Source organism: Diabrotica virgifera, chromosome 1, assembly GCF_917563875.1.
Source record: "Diabrotica virgifera virgifera chromosome 1, PGI_DIABVI_V3a".
Classification (NCBI taxonomy): domain Eukaryota; kingdom Metazoa; phylum Arthropoda; class Insecta; order Coleoptera; family Chrysomelidae; genus Diabrotica; species Diabrotica virgifera.
Window position 1 is genome coordinate 304,036,360 of NC_065443.1, and position 17,634 is coordinate 304,053,993.

General features: G+C 36.3%; 1 protein-coding gene across 1 annotated transcript in view; it reads left to right on the forward strand.

Moving 5' to 3' along the window:
* LOC126885748 (probable cytochrome P450 6a13) overlaps positions 1 to 17,634 on the forward strand; it is a 35,914-nt gene that overhangs the window by 13,760 nt on the left and 4,520 nt on the right. The window contains exons 2-4 of the mRNA XM_050652539.1: positions 3,198 to 3,646; positions 6,301 to 7,005; positions 16,531 to 16,782. Of these exons, the coding sequence (XP_050508496.1) occupies positions 3,223 to 3,646; positions 6,301 to 7,005; positions 16,531 to 16,782 (1,381 nt within the window). The 5' untranslated portion in view covers positions 3,198 to 3,222. The remainder of the gene's footprint in view (positions 1 to 3,197; positions 3,647 to 6,300; positions 7,006 to 16,530; positions 16,783 to 17,634) is intronic.

Below are 17,634 nucleotides of genomic sequence, written 5' to 3' on the forward strand. Positions count from 1 at the left end.
TTCGACACCTCATTTGTCATTCTACCTGGTACAGTAACGGAGGAGTTATATTCGCGATCAATCAGACCGACGGACCAAATTGCTCATCTTTAGTACCATCGTTAGATTATAATCGTTCATTCGAAACCTCATTTGTCATTTTCCCTGGCATAATGACGGAGAGAAGTTACATTTGCGGTCGGACGGACATATGGACAGACAGCCTTGGTCAAATTTCTCATCTTTAGTACCATCCTTGGTTATAAGCTTTCATTCGACACCTTATTGGTCATTCTACCTGGTACAGTGACGGAGGAGTTATATTCGCGGTCAGGCAGACCGACGGACCAAATTGCTCAACTTTAGTACCATCGTTGGATTATAATTGTTCATTTAAAACCTCATTTGTCATTTTCCCTGGCATAATGACGGAGAAGTTACATTCGCGGTAGGACGGACAAATGGACCGACAGCCTTGGTCAAATTTTTCATCTTTAGTACCATCCTCGGTTATAAGCTTTCATTCGAAACCTTATTTGTCATTCTACCTGGTACAGTGACGGAGGAGTTATATTCGCGGTCAGGCAGACCGACGGACCAAATTGCTTATCTTTAGTACCATCGTTGGATTATAACCATTCATTCGACACCTCATTTGTCATTCTACCTGGCATAATGACGGAGTAGTTACATTCGCGGTCGGACGGACAGATGTACAGACAGCCTTGGTCAAATTTATCAGCTTTAGTACCATCCTTGGATTATAGGCTTTCATTCGACACATCATTCGCTATTCTACCTGGTACAGTGACGGAGGAGTTATATTCGCGGTCAGGCAGACCGACGGACCAAATTGCTCATCTTTAGTACCATCCTTGGTTATAAGCTTTCATTAAATGTTCTAAACATTAATTACATTTTCATTCTAAATTAGACAATTAGACAAATTTGAGTGATATAATTGTTCTTCCCTGGTATAATTTTATAATATTGGGACATGAGAAGTAGGTAACAAACTATGATGAACCAATATGCGAAATAGATTTTTCCAATACTTTTGGTTTAGATTTTACCACGAGATACGAGCACAGTATTTATCCGAGTAAAATTTTCAGCGAGACCCCGTCCTTAAACCTCCTAGAAAATGAAAAGTTCGCACCTCACATATAAAACGATTTCGAGTCATCTTAGCGAGACAGCACCTGCATACCTCTCTGTACTGAAACTAAACTATCAGCTGACTATAAAGTCTGGAGTCCGCGGCTTCGCTTAGATATCTATTGCGTTATTTCTCCGATAGAGGCAGCATCTCTCGGGAAAGAATCTTTTCTCTCTGTTGCACTGAAACTTGGGGACCTCTCTTTCATACAACGGCCGGCCTTAAACAAATGAAGTTAACAGCGATTAACGAATTTTTGTAGTTTGGAAAAAATGGCCTTTTCTTCTGAAGAGAAAGATTAGTTCCAGAGATGTGAAAAAATGTTTAAATATTAAATTGTAGTTAACTTAATTCCCAAGAATTTGGTATGAAAAAAATTTTTTTATGACAAAAATTAAGTGAGCTATTGACAATTAAAACTGTAATAGCATTCAAAAACCACCTTTACCAACCTTTTCAAAGTCAACTCTTTTTGTGACTAAGGACTTTAATAAGATTTAATATTAATAGGCTTGTAGATCTTGTAAGAACCTACAAGATTCTTTTATACCAAACTTTCTAAGATACAAAATAAAAAAGTTACGGTTAAAAAATCAATATATTTTTTTGAGAAAAAAAAAGAAGAGATCTAATTGTAAGCATATCTAATAATGTAAGTTAGCGGTGTTTTTAGTCATTGGCCTTATTCATTCTTCTTTATTTGTGTATTATTAATAGATTCTAGAAGTTTGACTGGTTTAAAATGATAAGTTTTTAAAAAACTGAAGTTAAAAGCGAATGAAGAATTTTTGTAGTTTTGTAAAAAATGCTATTTTCTTCAGAATAGAAAGATTAGCATCAAAGATAAGAAAAAATGATTAAGTATTAAATTGTAGGTTATTTAATTCTTAAGAACTTGGTGTGAAAAATTTTTTACTACGACAAAAATTGAGTGAATAGTAAATGAGTGTACTATAGAAGAACATTGATTTTTTCCATATAAAACTAACACTTTCGATAGCGAATAAATCGAACACTATTAGTTTTATCAAAAAAATGTATACAACATTTTTTGTTTAGAATGAATGTTTTTATCAACTTTTGCTGTCAAAATATAATAAAAAATTTCCACCCCCGAGATAAGGTGGCAGCCACCCCCATAATAAAAGCGCCTTTCAGTATCATATAGATTTTGATCCTTGGACCATCCACTACTTATTCGCAAATTTTCAAGCAAATCGATCTATTCTGTAAAAATTGCGGGGTGAAAAGCTTCGGTTCCTGGACTATTTTCACTTGTTCCTAAAAAAATCGATAGGGTTCTCTTATTTTCATCATAACTTGCTAAATTTTGGTGCTATCAACTTTTTCTAAAGCTTATTTAATAGTTATTGCTAAGTGCTTTGACAAGTGTTTGATAAGTATATGTTATAAAATGCACCGTTTTCCCATTATTTAAGCTTAAATACTTACATTTCAATGGCTTTTCAAGTAAGGATTGTATTATATTTTTTATTGTCTTCAATTTTGGTAATGATAACATTTTTGTAAAAAGTTATAGTTTTTGAGTTATTTATAAAAAACCACTTTAAAACATGAAATTTTTTCACGAAAAATTAAAATTTTTGATCTTTAATAATTCAAAAAGTATCAATTTACTTAATTAACTATATATAAAAAAATTAATTATAATTTGTCCCTCTATCGATTTCTGGGGTTATTTTTAACAAAATAATTTTCACCCCCGATAAGGGGTGGTATCCATCCCCAGGATAAAAGCGCAAGTTGGCACCATGTCACCTTTGTTCCTTGAGGTTTTTTCTAACTACTCACCAATTTTCTTAAAAATCGATTGAGGTTCAACGAAATCGGAGGTGAAAACCTTCAGTTACTGCACTATTTGTGTTATTTTTAAATGTCATATTGTACAATCTTTAATAAACGAGATAATATGTACTGACGTCTTATCTCGTGGGAGGAAACACTCATGACAACATGATATTCCACAAAATCTATAGCTAATATTTAAATCATGAACACTAATTTTAATATATTTATGCTTATCAAGTACATTTTTTAGTCCCATTCCATCAGTGCTAAGAAAGATGATCTCACTGATAGTCTTGGCTGCACTAGCAGCAACGATTGGCTATTTATATATAAAATTTAAATTAACATACTGGAAAAGAATTGGACTGGAGCAAATCGAACCCGTACATCTAATCTATGGAAACGCCAAAGATTTCATCACCAGAAATTCCTCCTTTGGTGATTGTCACACAAAACTGTACAACAACTTCAAGTCGAGAGGTCTGAAGCATGGTGGAATTTACGTCTTATTAAGGCCTACGTATATGCCTCTGGATCTGGATATCATTAAGAATATTTTGCAGAAAGATTTCAACAACTTTGTGAATCATGGGTTTTATGTGAATGAAGAAGTCGATCCTTTGACGGGACATCTTTTCGCTTTAGAGGACGATAAATGGAGGAGGTTGAGGACTAAGTTAACTCCAACGTTTACTTCTGGTAAGTCAGTATTACCATTATTTAGTATAAATTTTTTCTATCCCTCTCTTCTAGCCTTCTTCCTTGTACATTTTATCAGACTCTGTAATAATTTATTTTTTCAGTGGAACCCCGATAAGTCGGCCTCCGATAACCCGGAAGTCCGGCTAACCCGGACCGATTTTCATCAGACAAAACAAACATTTTTTCACTTTGACTGAGTTTTTTACCAAGAAATAAACAATATTGTATACAACTGTACGTAATTTAGATGTACGGTGCATATGTATTTCATGTTTTTGCAATTGTAATGTGTATTTGTTCATTATTTATATGTATTTTATTAATTTTTACCATATTCTCCGGCTAACCCGGATGTTCAATAACCCGAATCGGCCGTGGTTCCGATTAATCCGACTTATCGAGGTTCCACTGTAGTTCCAGATCTCATCTTCTTTTCCTGTTTCTTCTTTATAGGTAACACTTCACCACCGTACACCAACGCGCAGGTCTCATCACACTCTTGGTCTCATCACATAATATACTTTTATACACCTATTTTTGGATCAGAGAGTACTCCGCTCATTCGCTTCTAGTTAAACGAACCAGCCTGTATCCGATGAGAAATTTATAGATCTAGTGTCCCATCTTCCGTTATGTAAGAGCCCAGGTACTTAAATTCTTCTACTCATCCTAGTTTGTCTCCAAGCAATTCGATGTTCCCAACCATTCCTGTTTCTCCCAACCAGATATACTCCATATATGACCTCTAAACTGCTAACCTTAAGCCCTCACTCTTAAATACCTCTTCTCCAACTCTCCTCCAATATGTCTTTGCTCTCCTCTACTTTAATACGACATGCACCAAAGAGCATTGACAAAGGGGCCTTCTCCCCTAAAGTCCCTGTCAGTAAATTCATATCGCAGATCGGTATATCATATCGGTATCGCAGATGTTATAGAACGTACAACCAGGCTCAAATTAAACTGGGCAGTACACGTCGCCAGGCTGAAAGATTCAAATGGACACGAAAGCTGATGGAATAGAGGCCAAGAGAAGATAAACGCAGTAGAGGAAGGCCGCCTACACGATGGACAGATGATATCAGGCGGATTAGTAAAAACTGGCAACAATCAGCACAAAATCGTGAAGTGTGGAAACAATTGGGGGAGACCTATGTCCAGCAGTGGACGTGAATTGGTTGGATGATAATAATGATGAAATTCATATCAAGATTAAACAGGTAGAGACGTAGTCAGTGAAGAGCCTTGCTGTAAACCAACCTCACTGGAAAACGCTCAATTAATCCGACACATATCCTTATTTGTGTGTATGAACTTTAATACATATTCTTCACGAGCCTTACGGACTTCTCAGTAACCCATTTCACTCTCATGCATCTCCATAAGTCTTGTGTAGGAACTGTGTCGTACGCCTTCTCAAGATTTATAAATACTAAATGTAGCTCTATTTTCTTCTCGCCGTAATTCTCTATCAACTGTCTCAAAGCAAGAAAGACATTCTCTCCTTTCTGGCATAAACCCAAACTCTTCTTCTCCTATTTATGTCTCTCTCGTTAACCTTCGTTCTACAGTTCTCTCTCAACTATTCATTGTGTGTGACATTAACTTTATCCCTCTATAGTTCTTACAGTCCTGAATGTCACCTTTATCTTTATACAATGATACCATCACACTCTCCATGCATTGGGCATCCGTTTTCTTCATTTGTCCTATTAATCATTTGCCACACAACATCAATCCCCTCTGCTCCTTAAGCCTCTACCAAATCAACACAGGTATTTCATCAGGTCTTACTGCCTTACCATTCTTCATTCTATTTAACGCCTCGACAACTTCGTCCTTCGCTATCTAGCGACTTTCTGAAGTAATCATACGATATTTGCTTTATTTCAACATCGGATCTTAACAAACTTCGATTCGCATTCTTAATCTGCCGTACATCAGTCTTGTAAAACTGGTATGGGAGGAGATTCCTACAGAAAGACCACTCGGACGTCCCAGAATGCGATGGAGAGATAACATCCAAACAGATCTCCGAAAAATGAACATTCCATTTGACCCTAGGTTGATGGAAGACCGAAGAAATTGGAAGAAAGTTGTACAGTCAGCCAGGACCCACCCAGAGTTGTAGCGCTACGTGATGATAATGATGATGACGTACATCAGTCAAGTCCTTTGATGACCTGTCCCTTGTTTTATCAATGGTGTGTAACTTTTTCCTAACTGAATTTACTATATTAACAATTCCTATTTTCTTCTTCTTCAGCCTGTTTGCATCTACTCCTGGAGAAAGGCCTTTCCATGAGTTCTCCGTTCTCCTTTCTTCTCTCTACCATGTGCTATTTGGTGCCAGTTTCTTCCCATTTTTGCTTTGATTTCGTCTAGCCATTGTTTTTGTGGTTTTCGCACGTCCTCATTTCTTATCTATATGTTCCCTCAAAAATACTCCTAACATAGCTTGTTCAATCGCCCTCTGTGTCGTTCTCAATCTATTGGCTGATACACCTGTAAGTGTCATTGTCTGCATTCCATAGGTCATAACTGGTAGAATGCAACTAACTATTGAATACCCTTTTCTTTAGATTTTTTGGTATCTTTGTGTTTTTTTTTGTGTTTATATTAACAGAATATATTTTTATTATATTTTTTAGGTAAAATGAAAATGATGTTCTCTACAATGGTTGCATGTACCGAAGGCCTCAGGGACATCCTCAAGAGTTACGCTAAACTACAAGATGCAGTGGACATGAAGGAAGTAGCGTCCAGATTCACCACAGATGTAATCGGATCCGTTGCTTTTGGTATTGACTGCAACAGCCTTAAGAATCCTGATTCTGAATTTAGACAATTTGGAAGAAAAATATTCACTCAAACCACTTGGACAAGGCTAAGAAGTGTTCTAGCTACGACAATACCAAGAAATTTTCTAAAAATGATCAAATTTAAACAGATGAATCCAGAGGTTGAAGATTTCTTTATGGGTGTCGTAAATAGTACTGTTAATTATAGGGAGAAAAATAATCTTTATAGAAAAGATTTCATGCATTTACTGCTACAGTTAAAAAATAGAGGAAGAGTCGCAGATGACCATTTGATATTTAACGAAGAAGATAAAAAAGACGCTGATGGACATTTCCTTACTTTTAATGAATTAGCTGCACAATGCTTTGTATTTTTCATTGCTGGTTTTGAAACATCAGCAACTACAATGACTTTTGCGCTTTTGGAACTAGCGTTGAATCCAGATATTCAAGAAAAGTTAAGAGAAGAAATTACTTCTGTATTAAAAAAACACGACAATCAAGTTACGTATGAAGCTGTCATGGATATGCATTACTTGGATAAAGTTATTCACGGTAAGATACACCCAAATTGTATTATTAACATTTTTTTTATGATATTTCGATCTAATGTCCCAATATTTATCAAAATATCTTACACCCTTTATTTGAAGTTTCAGTTTACAGATCGAATATCTTGTTAGGTATAATATTAGTATCATTATAATCATTAGCCATTTTGAGTCCACCTCTGAACATAGGCCCACATAAATAATTCTACTATATGTGACCTTAAGTATCTTTAATCGAGTGTTGCATGCGCGTGATGCATTTCGATCATCTTGTGGGAGGACCTCTTCTATTACGATAAACATCGTGTCTAGATCTCCGTTTTAAAATTTTCTTGGTTCATCTTCCATCTCCGACACTGGAATCACCTTTGGATGGACTATAGTGTAAGTTGCGTCAGTATCAATGGTAATTTCACAAATTTTTCTATTAGCTAACCAGAAATGATATCTAAGACTTTTCCCGTTGTGCTGAAGTTGCGAAACGTGAACTCGGTCATTAGAAAACTCTGGACGGTAAGTCCAGAATCCGATTGGCATGGGCAGCGTTTGGAAAGTTAAGATGGATACTAAAAAGGACAAAGGGACAACAGTAAGATAAAAGATGGAATGCTGAAATACAAAACTGGAGACCGTGGACAGGAAGAAAAGGAAGAGGAAGACCTCAGATGCGATGGAAGGACGATATTGTAAAAGCTGCAGGAACTCACTGGAAAAACGCAGCCAAGAACAGACGGAAATGGAAAGATGTGGGGAAGGCCTAGGTTCAAAGTTGGATAGAAATGGGCTAAAGAATGACGATAAGTTGTCCCAGAAAGTCACTAGGGCGGTAGGATAGGCTAGTCTAATAAGGTGTGAAATATCAACTTAGAATTCTTGTAGAGATTCTACTGTCTGGACCTTAACTAAATTTGGAATACTTGCTGCACATTTTTGTCACTATATCGCCTTTCTAATTAAGACACCAAGCTGGAAAAGCTCTTATGCTGATGTGCAAAACATTCAGGATTTCTCCTCAGAGGAAAACTACAAGTGAAGTGGTCTTTTTTCATCGGATCACAAATTGGCTAATGTAGCTGACAGACACTGTTTCTGATAAACTGACTAACTGGTCGTTCTATACCCTATATCAAATGTCGATGTTTTGCTTCTAACTGAGGTGGATTGAAGTGAAAATTGAGGAAAAATTGCAACACTTGCCTGGCTCATTATTTCGGCTACATCATCTCTCAATTTGTGGTCTAATTCATGCATTTCTCTCCGAAGTTGCGAAGTATTTTCCTTCACAGCCTCTTTTATCTCTGTAAGAAGTTTCGTTGTGGTCTCAAAAGCGACTTCTTGTATTATTTCTGTATACCGTTAGTTGTCTAATGATAACTTCTATATGAAATTATGAATTGGTTTCGTTCATCCTTGTTTCGAACTCTGTCAATTTGACGAACATGTCTTCTTTCTTCTTCTTTAGGTGCCGTGTCCTGAATTCTTGCTGAATTCCTGTATTCCTGTATTCCTGTATTCCTGAATCCTTGCTCTATCGACTGCTGAGCGAAATAATTCTTCTACCGTGGAACGACACCATTGTCTAGTATTACGCAACCATGAAAGTTTCTTTCAACCAATCCATCTCTTTCCCTCCACTTTTCCTTGTATTATAAAGCGAAATAGATGGTATTTAGGTCCGCTAATGATCTGGCCGAAGTATTCTGTTTTTTCCTCTTTATGACACCTATGAGCAGAAGTTCCGAATTCATCATTTTGAGAACATCTTCATTGTAAGTGTGCGAAACCCGCTATATCTTTAGGATCTCTCGATAGCACCACAATTCGATTGCTAATATATTTAGCATTGTGATTTTTAACGTCCATCTCTCAACCATACAATAATATAGACCACGCATAGATTTCTGGACCTTCTTACGAATATTCATCGACAGGCTTCGGTTACATAAAACTGGATTCCAGGTCAGCAAAGCCTTACGTGATTTTTCGATCCTGGTTATTATCTCTTCCTTACAGTCGCAATTTATATTTAACTAACTGCCAAGGTATTAAAAGTATTAAAAATGTTCTATACCCTCTCCATCAAGAGAAAGCACACCTTGATCTATATTAACCTTTCCAACTGCCATCCACTGCTTTCCAACTGCCATCCAACTGTCCTTGAAATATTGATTTTTAGGCCTCTCTGATAACTTGCTTCACTGACTAGATTTACTAATGGCTGTGTTGTCAGCGTATCTGATATTGTTGATTACTTCTCCGCCCAGTCTTATTTCCTCTTGTCTGTCGTCCAAATCCTCCCTAAAAATTTCTTCAGAGTGCAGAATAAAAAAACTGGGTGACAAAAAACAACCGTGTCGTACTCCACGTTTGATGAGTAGTTCTTCAGTACGGCTATCTCCAACTTGAATATACCACCAATAGATATCTTCTTTAAGACCATCTATATATTCCGTGATTATATCTTGGATTTCTGTCATCGAATTCAGATTTTCTTCCAATGCAGTCTGGCTTACTTGTAAGCATTACGGTCTGGTTTTTGGTCATCTTACTTATTAAATTTGCCATTGTAGTAATCAGACCATGGCAATATGGAGAGTAATGAATAATCTTAAAATTTACTGATTTACTGATCTTATTTCTAATCTCCCAGAATATATGTGAGAATTTTGGGAATGTTTTTTGTTATATTTGTTAACATCTGTATCACATCGACTTCGTAATCGTATTAATATGCAAGACATAATAAATATGTCAAGCAAACATGACGTGTACCTCAGTCGCTTATTAAACGCATTCTACATAATATTAAAATCCCAACGTATATCGTGCTCGTTGTATTGCAGTCGCTAACTAATGCAGTCATGTTAATGGTTCGACGATATGTTGGAAATTATTGAAACGTCAATTGGGCTTTATTACACTAATAATCAGTTTCTAATTAATATTCAGCAACGAACGTTGGTATGATGAGCGAGAATGTCAATCGATACGTTATATGCAAACATCACTTTGAAATACATACGAATGAAATTTCAGATATGGTGGTGAATGTGCATTTGACAAATAGCTTCAAAATAGACATCGCAAATCGCAGCTAATTTTTATTAAGTTAGTAAGCAGCACTAATATGCTCACGATACTGCAAAATAGTTAAATTGCTTACAAAGCTCTGCAACAGTTTTACCTGCAAGTCACATTTAGGGTAGAAAACCATGTATCAATTGCTGTTTTGTCTCCAAGTTGATCTCCCCTCTCTTGTTTTTATTTAATTGTATCTACTGCTACAATTATTCATTTGGAACAAAAATTTTTCATTAAATTATTAGTAGGGATTGCACAAGCGCTCTAAAATTATTGAATTTTTCCCGAGTGACACTTTGACAGTTTTAATTTCACGAGCCGAATGCGAGTGAAATTATATCAAAGTGTCACGAGGGTAAAAATTCTATATTAATTTTAGAGATCGAGTGCAATTTGTTGCGATTATTTCATGAATAAAACTGTTCAAAACCAAATTGTTATTGTAATTTATTTATGTAAGTACAAATTAATTAGTACAATTAAACACACAGTTGTTATAAATATTTGACGCTTGAAAGTCATCACTTTTATCATTTTTAAAACATTAATTGTCATTAATGTCACTGAATGTATTTTTTCATAGCAACGAAGGGCATCTGACGTAATATACTTGACGACGGGCAATTGTCAAAAATTATCAATTTAATTTAGATTTCTGTAGCTTTCTATTGGTCAGAATCTCCTACGAATGAAATAATCAGTAGTAATTGCACAAGAGCTCTAAAATTCTATATTAATTTTAGAGATCAAGTGCAATTTGTTGCGATTATTTCATGAATAAAACTGTTCAAAACCAAAATTTTATCGTAATTTATTTATGTAAGTACAAATTAGTACAATTAAACACACAGTTGTTATAAATATTTTACGGTTGAAAGTCATCACTTTTATAATTTTTAAAACATTAATTTTCATTAATGTCACTGAATGTATTTTTTCGTAGCAACGAAGGACATCTGACGTAATATACTTGACGACGGAAAATTATCAAAAATTATCAGTCTAATTTAGATTTCTGTAGCTTTCTATTGGTCAGAATCTCCTATGAATGAAATAATCAGTAGTAATTGCACAAGAGCTCTAAAATTATTGAATTTTTCCCTAGTGACACTTTGACAGTTTTAATTTCACGAGCCGAAGGCGAGTGAAATTATGTCAAAGTGTCACGAGGGCAAAAATTCTATATTAATTTTAGAGATCGAGTGCAATTTGTTGCGATTATTTCATGAATAAAACTGTTCAAAACCAAAATTTTATTGTAATTTATTTATGTAAGTCCAAATTAGCACAATTAAACAAACAGTTGTTATAAATATTAATTGGACGGTTGAAAGTCATCACTTTTATAATTTTTAAAACATTAATCGATCATGAGTCGCATCTGATCATGAGTCGCATCTGGCGAGTCATGAGGGCCTTCACATTTTACTCTCTTTCAACTTGTCTTGAGTAAAATTTCTTTAATCTTTCCTATCGGCCTCACTTGGCCAATTCTTACTTTTTCCGACCCCGAATGGCTATTAGGTTTCCGAGGGCAGACGGGTCACTATTTTCTACTTCTATCACTTCTTCTATCAATACTTCTCACCGAATGATTGCCGGTATAAGCAATCCCCCACTTACTGACCAACGGCTTCGGGCGGATGAGTTGGTGAGTGGTAGGGCACTCTGTTGTCCTGAGACCGAGAAATCGGTCTCAAAGGCGGAGGAACCAGGAAATGGTCAACGGCATCAGGATGTAGAAGGCCAGGAGAAACCACTACATTAAAGATCCTTGTGGATATCTCTAGTACAGCTTCCCATGACAGATAAGGAAACTATAGATACATTTAATGATCATGGACTTCGGAATCCAAGATCCGGCAGGGGAGGAAGATCACAACCAGACCACGGGGCCTCTCAGGTCGTCAACACACGAAAACCCCGTGTCGTGGAAATCCACAAGATAGCTACGTGGAACGTAACAACTATGTTTGAAGGTGCGAAATTACAAAATATTCAGCTAGAAATGGCCAGGCTAGACATTCCTATCCTAGGTATATGCGAGACGAAATGGCTAGGGTCAAACATATTTGAGAGTAATGGATACATTGTATACCACTCGGGAAAGGCAGAAGGACCCAGACGTAACGGAGTCGCAATCATTGTCAAAGAAGAAATTCGTAACTGTATCCGAAATTTCGTCCCTTTCAATGATCGTATCATGATGATTCAGCTGCAAAGTAAACTACTGAATATTAATATAATACAAGTCTATGCGCCAACAGCTGACAAACCAGATGAAGAAATTGAGCAATTCTACAGCCAAATTAAACAAATTCTCCGGAGCACAAAAAAACATGAAGCTACAATTATTATGGGAGACTTCAACTCAAAAGTTGGTGCCGAAATCACACAAGATATAACCGGAAAGTATGGACTTGGAGAAAGGAACGAAAGAGGGCAAAGACTAATACAGTTCTGCCAAGAAGAGAAATGCATTATAGCAAATACTTTGTTTCAGCAACCTAAAAGACGACTATATACCTGGAAATCTCCAGCTGATCAAGAGGGAAAGATAGTCAGAAATCAAATTGACTACATTATCATTAATAGAAGGTTTAGAAACAGTATTACATCTGCAAAAACATACCCAAGTGCAGACGCAGCAACTAACCATAATCTGCTCTGTGCTGGATTCAAACTAAAACTAAAAAGAATAAAAGCCCCCACAACGCAGAAGAAACCTAATACTCGACTCCTAAGAAATGCCGTAATATCAGATGAGTCCGGAAATAAGATAAATCGTGAGATTAAAAAACAGTTAGAAAGATCTGGACAAGAAAATATCGGTCAAAATCTAGATATCATGAATTCCGCCATGGTCACCATAGCAAACGAAGTTTTGAAACCAGAAAAAGACCCAATAAAGAAAAAGGATTGGATGACCGATAAAATACTAGACCTTATTCAACAAAGAAGAAATTGGAAAAACAAAGACGAGATTCGGTATAGAGAGATATATCGACAAATAAGATACGAGGTTAAGCGAGCAAAAGAGGACTGGATGGAACAAAGATGTCGTGAAATGGAAGAACTACAAAGAAAACATGACGAGTTTAATATACATAAAAAGCTTAAAGAAATTACCTACACTCAGAGAAAAAGAACTCCTCACTTTATGAGAAACTCCAAAGGTAAAATAATTCTCGACTTGGATGAAAAAAAGGAAGAATGGACTAACTATATAAAAGAGCTCTTCCTGGATACGAGGCCACCACTTAACACCACAAAGTATGCGAATACTGGTCCTAGTATTTTAAAAGCGGAAGTAGAGAAAGCCATCAAACAGAGCAAAAATGGGAAATCTCCAGGCCCTGACCAAATACCATCAGACTGGCTCAAACTTCTGGATGACGACAATGTCTCACAACTAACAAACATTTATAACCATATATACGAGACTGGCATGATGCCACAGATATGGTTAGAGTCTACATTTATTCCACTCCCAAAAAAGCCTAATACATCATCATGTAAAGACTTTAGACTAATTAGTCTCATGAGCCACTCTCTCAAGCTACTTCTTAAGATAATTCTTAATAGAATGAAGCAGAAATGTGAAGAGACAATGGGAAACAAACAATTCGGTTTCAGAGAAGGATTGGGAACAAGGGAAGCTTTGTTCTCAATGTTAACATTACTTCAACGATCATGGGAAGTACAGAAACCAATTTACGTCTGCTTTATAGATTTTGAGAAGGCGTTTGATAGAGTTCAACATAATAGGTTGTTTGAATATCTAGAAATGATTGGAATAGACCAGTGGTTCCCAACCTTTTATGTCTGGCGACCCACCTTCTGATGTTTTTTCATATTCGCGACCCATCCGTCACCCATTATGATATGTAATGTACGCTACTCATCTACTGTAAGAGCCACGCCGCGACCCATCTAAAATCTGCCCGCGACCCACTAGTGGGTCGCGACCCACCGGTTGGGAAACGCTGGAATAGACGATAAAGATCTGAGACTTTTACAACATCTATATTGGTATCAAGAAGCTTCTATTCTGGTAGACGGCAAAGAAACAGACAAAATTTGCATTCAAAGAGGTGTCAGACAGGGTTGTGTGTTATCCCCAACTTTGTTTAACGTATACTCAGAGATAATTTTTAATGAAGCCTTGGAAGGACAATGTGGAGTTCGAATCGGGGGAGAAACTATTAACAACATCAGATATGCAGACGACACCGCGATCATGGCTGAAAATATCGAAGATCTTCAATTCCTTATAGATCGAGTCACTAGAGAATGCTCCAATAACGGACTTAACATAAATGCAACAAAGACAAAGTTACTTGTGGTTAGTAAACAAGACGTCGGCCCTATGCAACTAATTGTCAATGATGAATCAATAACAAAAGTTAACCATTTTAAATACCTAGGATGTTGGATAAACGAGACACTAAATCCGGATGAAGAAATTAAAACTCGTATAGAAATTGCAAGAGGAGCATTTATGAAACTTAGATCTATTCTGAGCAACTCTCAGCTGAACTTACAACTAAGAATCAAGTTCCTAAAATGTTATGTGTATCCTGTATTACTATATGGATGTGAAACCTGGATCATGAAGGTTAACATGATGAACAAATTAGAAGCCTTTGAGATGTGGTCGTATCGTAGAATGCTCAGAATATCTTGGATTCAACGCATTTCAAACAGAGAAGTCTTAAACAGAGTAGGTCAAGGCGAAGGTGACTTAATGAAGATGATAAAAAAGAGAAAACTTGAATATCTGGGGCATATAATGAGAGGTAGCAGATACAGGATGCTGCAGTTAATACTCAATGGAAAGATCGACGGAAAAAGAGGAATTGGTCGAAAGAAATATTCATGGCTCCGAAACCTTCGTCAATGGACTGGCTTATCAGCAGATCAGTTGTTACATGCCGCACAAGATCGAGAACGATATCGGCAAATTGTTATGGAAGCTACCCACGCCTAAAAATTTGGGCACGGTACTTAAAGAAGAAGAAAACATTAATTGTCATTAATCTCACTGAATGTATTTTTTCGTAGCAACGAAGTGCATCTGACGTAATATACTTGACGACGGGAAATTATCAAAAATTATCGATTTAATTTAGATTTCTGTAGCTTTCTATTGGTCAGAATCTCCTATGAATGAAATAATCACGCCTAATTTGTGATCATTTTAATGTTTATCCTGCAATATAGTTGAGTCTAGTTTTGGAGGGTTGGGAGGGAGGAGTAAACATAAACATAGACGGTGTCAATATATATAACTTGAGTTTCGCAGACGACACTACAATATATTGCTAGTCTCTACTCCAGAAGAAACTACTAAAAAAACTCGTGAAACTGCTTAGTTTGGGCTCATAGTTAAATACAACAAAACCAAAATCATCGTTATTGATTTCCAACAACAATTTCGTGAGATCCGAACTATTGCGGTGGGTTAAGTAGTGACCTTTATTATGATATAGCTTGGAGCTCTAGAACATAGATAGTTGTGAATCTGAAATTCTAAGACGCACAAAACAAGCAAGAGCAACAATGACTAAAACTAAAATGGCTTATCTCCAGCCTTTCCATACTTTACTATTTATGCGGGACATGGATAGTCATGCTGAGGCAGTACATGTAAAAGATGGCCGCGACCAGGGGATAAATATCAAAAATCAAACTACCTCAGCTGCTGAAGCTCAATGAGGAACCACAAATGATGAGGTCTCCAATGGCCACAATTAAATGCCTTTTACTGTACATGTCATGAAATCTTATTTTAGGTTGTGTGCCACTTATAGGCTTCTTCTCCTGGGAGATTGGATTGAGCTTCAAAGGTTAAAGCTCTGTTGTGCTGCTCGTGAAAGTTGGTCAAATCTACCTTTAAATTGCAAGCTGCCTTGGATAGCTTATGTCGTTTTAACTTTTGTGAAAATGTTAAGGAAACATGATGAAAACTAACGATTTGCAGGTTAGGTTTGATGTGGACTAGTTCATGAAGCTATTTTACGGGACATCTAGGAGCAAAGGCGGGATAGTTGCCTCGGTAGTTTAGACAAACTGTAGCATTTACTGTGAGCCACGTGAGCAATTTGTGTTTTTTGTCCACAATTGGACAACTACTTTTTTTGGAGCATGTATTCAGTTGTTTGTTTTCGTAACATCTTGACTAGTACTTTAGATACACGAGGTTTACATTACTCGACCAACGGATCTCGCAATATAACCCTTTTCTTTGAGTTAATCGTTGATTAACTCAACTTAATTCGTTGATTTAAAGAGTACTTCCCCAAGGATATAGGGGAGGGATATATTTAATCTCATCTGAGGATGATAGTGGTATTTCATTCATTGTTTGGGGTTAAGTAGTTAATTTTCTTATATTTACGAATAACACAAGTTTAAAAGATCTTATAATAAAATACTTTTTTTATAGAAACGCTACGGAAGCACCCACCATTACCAGGTACTCCAAGAATGTGCAACAAAGAATACCAGGTTCCTGGCACAGATGTCGTCTTGGAAGTTGGAACTAAAGTACATATACCTTTCCAAGCTATCCACAGAGATCCAGAATATTATCCAGATCCAGAAAAATTTGACCCCGAACGTTTCAGCGAGGAAAATAAAGCCAAAAGACACCCGTTTGCATTTATTCCCTTTGGAGAAGGGCCCAGAATCTGTATAGGTAACTTTTTTTGTAAATACTTACTATTGAAATTTGGTTGTATCTTACAGGTGTACTATTTGGTTTAATAACGATCAGATGGACACGAGGTCATGAAGGCTGAACCGGAAGGATCAGGACGATATTATCCTTGGATGGAATAAGGAATGACCGAAGATGAAAAGGTCCAATCGTTTACATTGACGAAACAAAGGCCACGTTGCTCAGTCGGAAGAGATGTGGGCATGGTTCTTTGGGTTGGGCTTCTGTTACAATGATAGATGTTAAATGAATAAACAATGGTATGCGAATAGAGCTAATGAAACGACGATAAACAAAAGATAAATAGATAACATTAACTGAGGGTTGGACACTTGGACTCTAAGGAAACGGAAATACTTAATACTCAAACGAAAATATAGGGCGCCAGATATTTTGACCAAAAAATACTCAAAGGAACAATAATTAACGAAACATAACACAACAATACCAAATTAGCAAGAATGCTACGACAAGACATCAATGTACTAACCTTGAGCTGTAAATAATAAATAAAAAACAACATAGTACACTTTAAAAAAAAACATTTATTAAAATACTCAATGAAATCTCTTAATGCTCACATAATATATGCAAATAAAACGTAAAAACGTCAACCACAAAAACAAAAATTACACAATAATTATTTAAAAATGGTTAACAAATTGCATATATTGTCCTAGTTGAAAGACTGATAAGTTTGTACACACTTGAATGAATAAGGGAAAATGAAAATGTAGTATGTCAAAGTGTGTAAATAATTTTATTTCCTTAGCTGAGCGCTTTCGACATAAACGTCATCATCGGAGCTAATGCTAAAATAAAAAAAGAGAT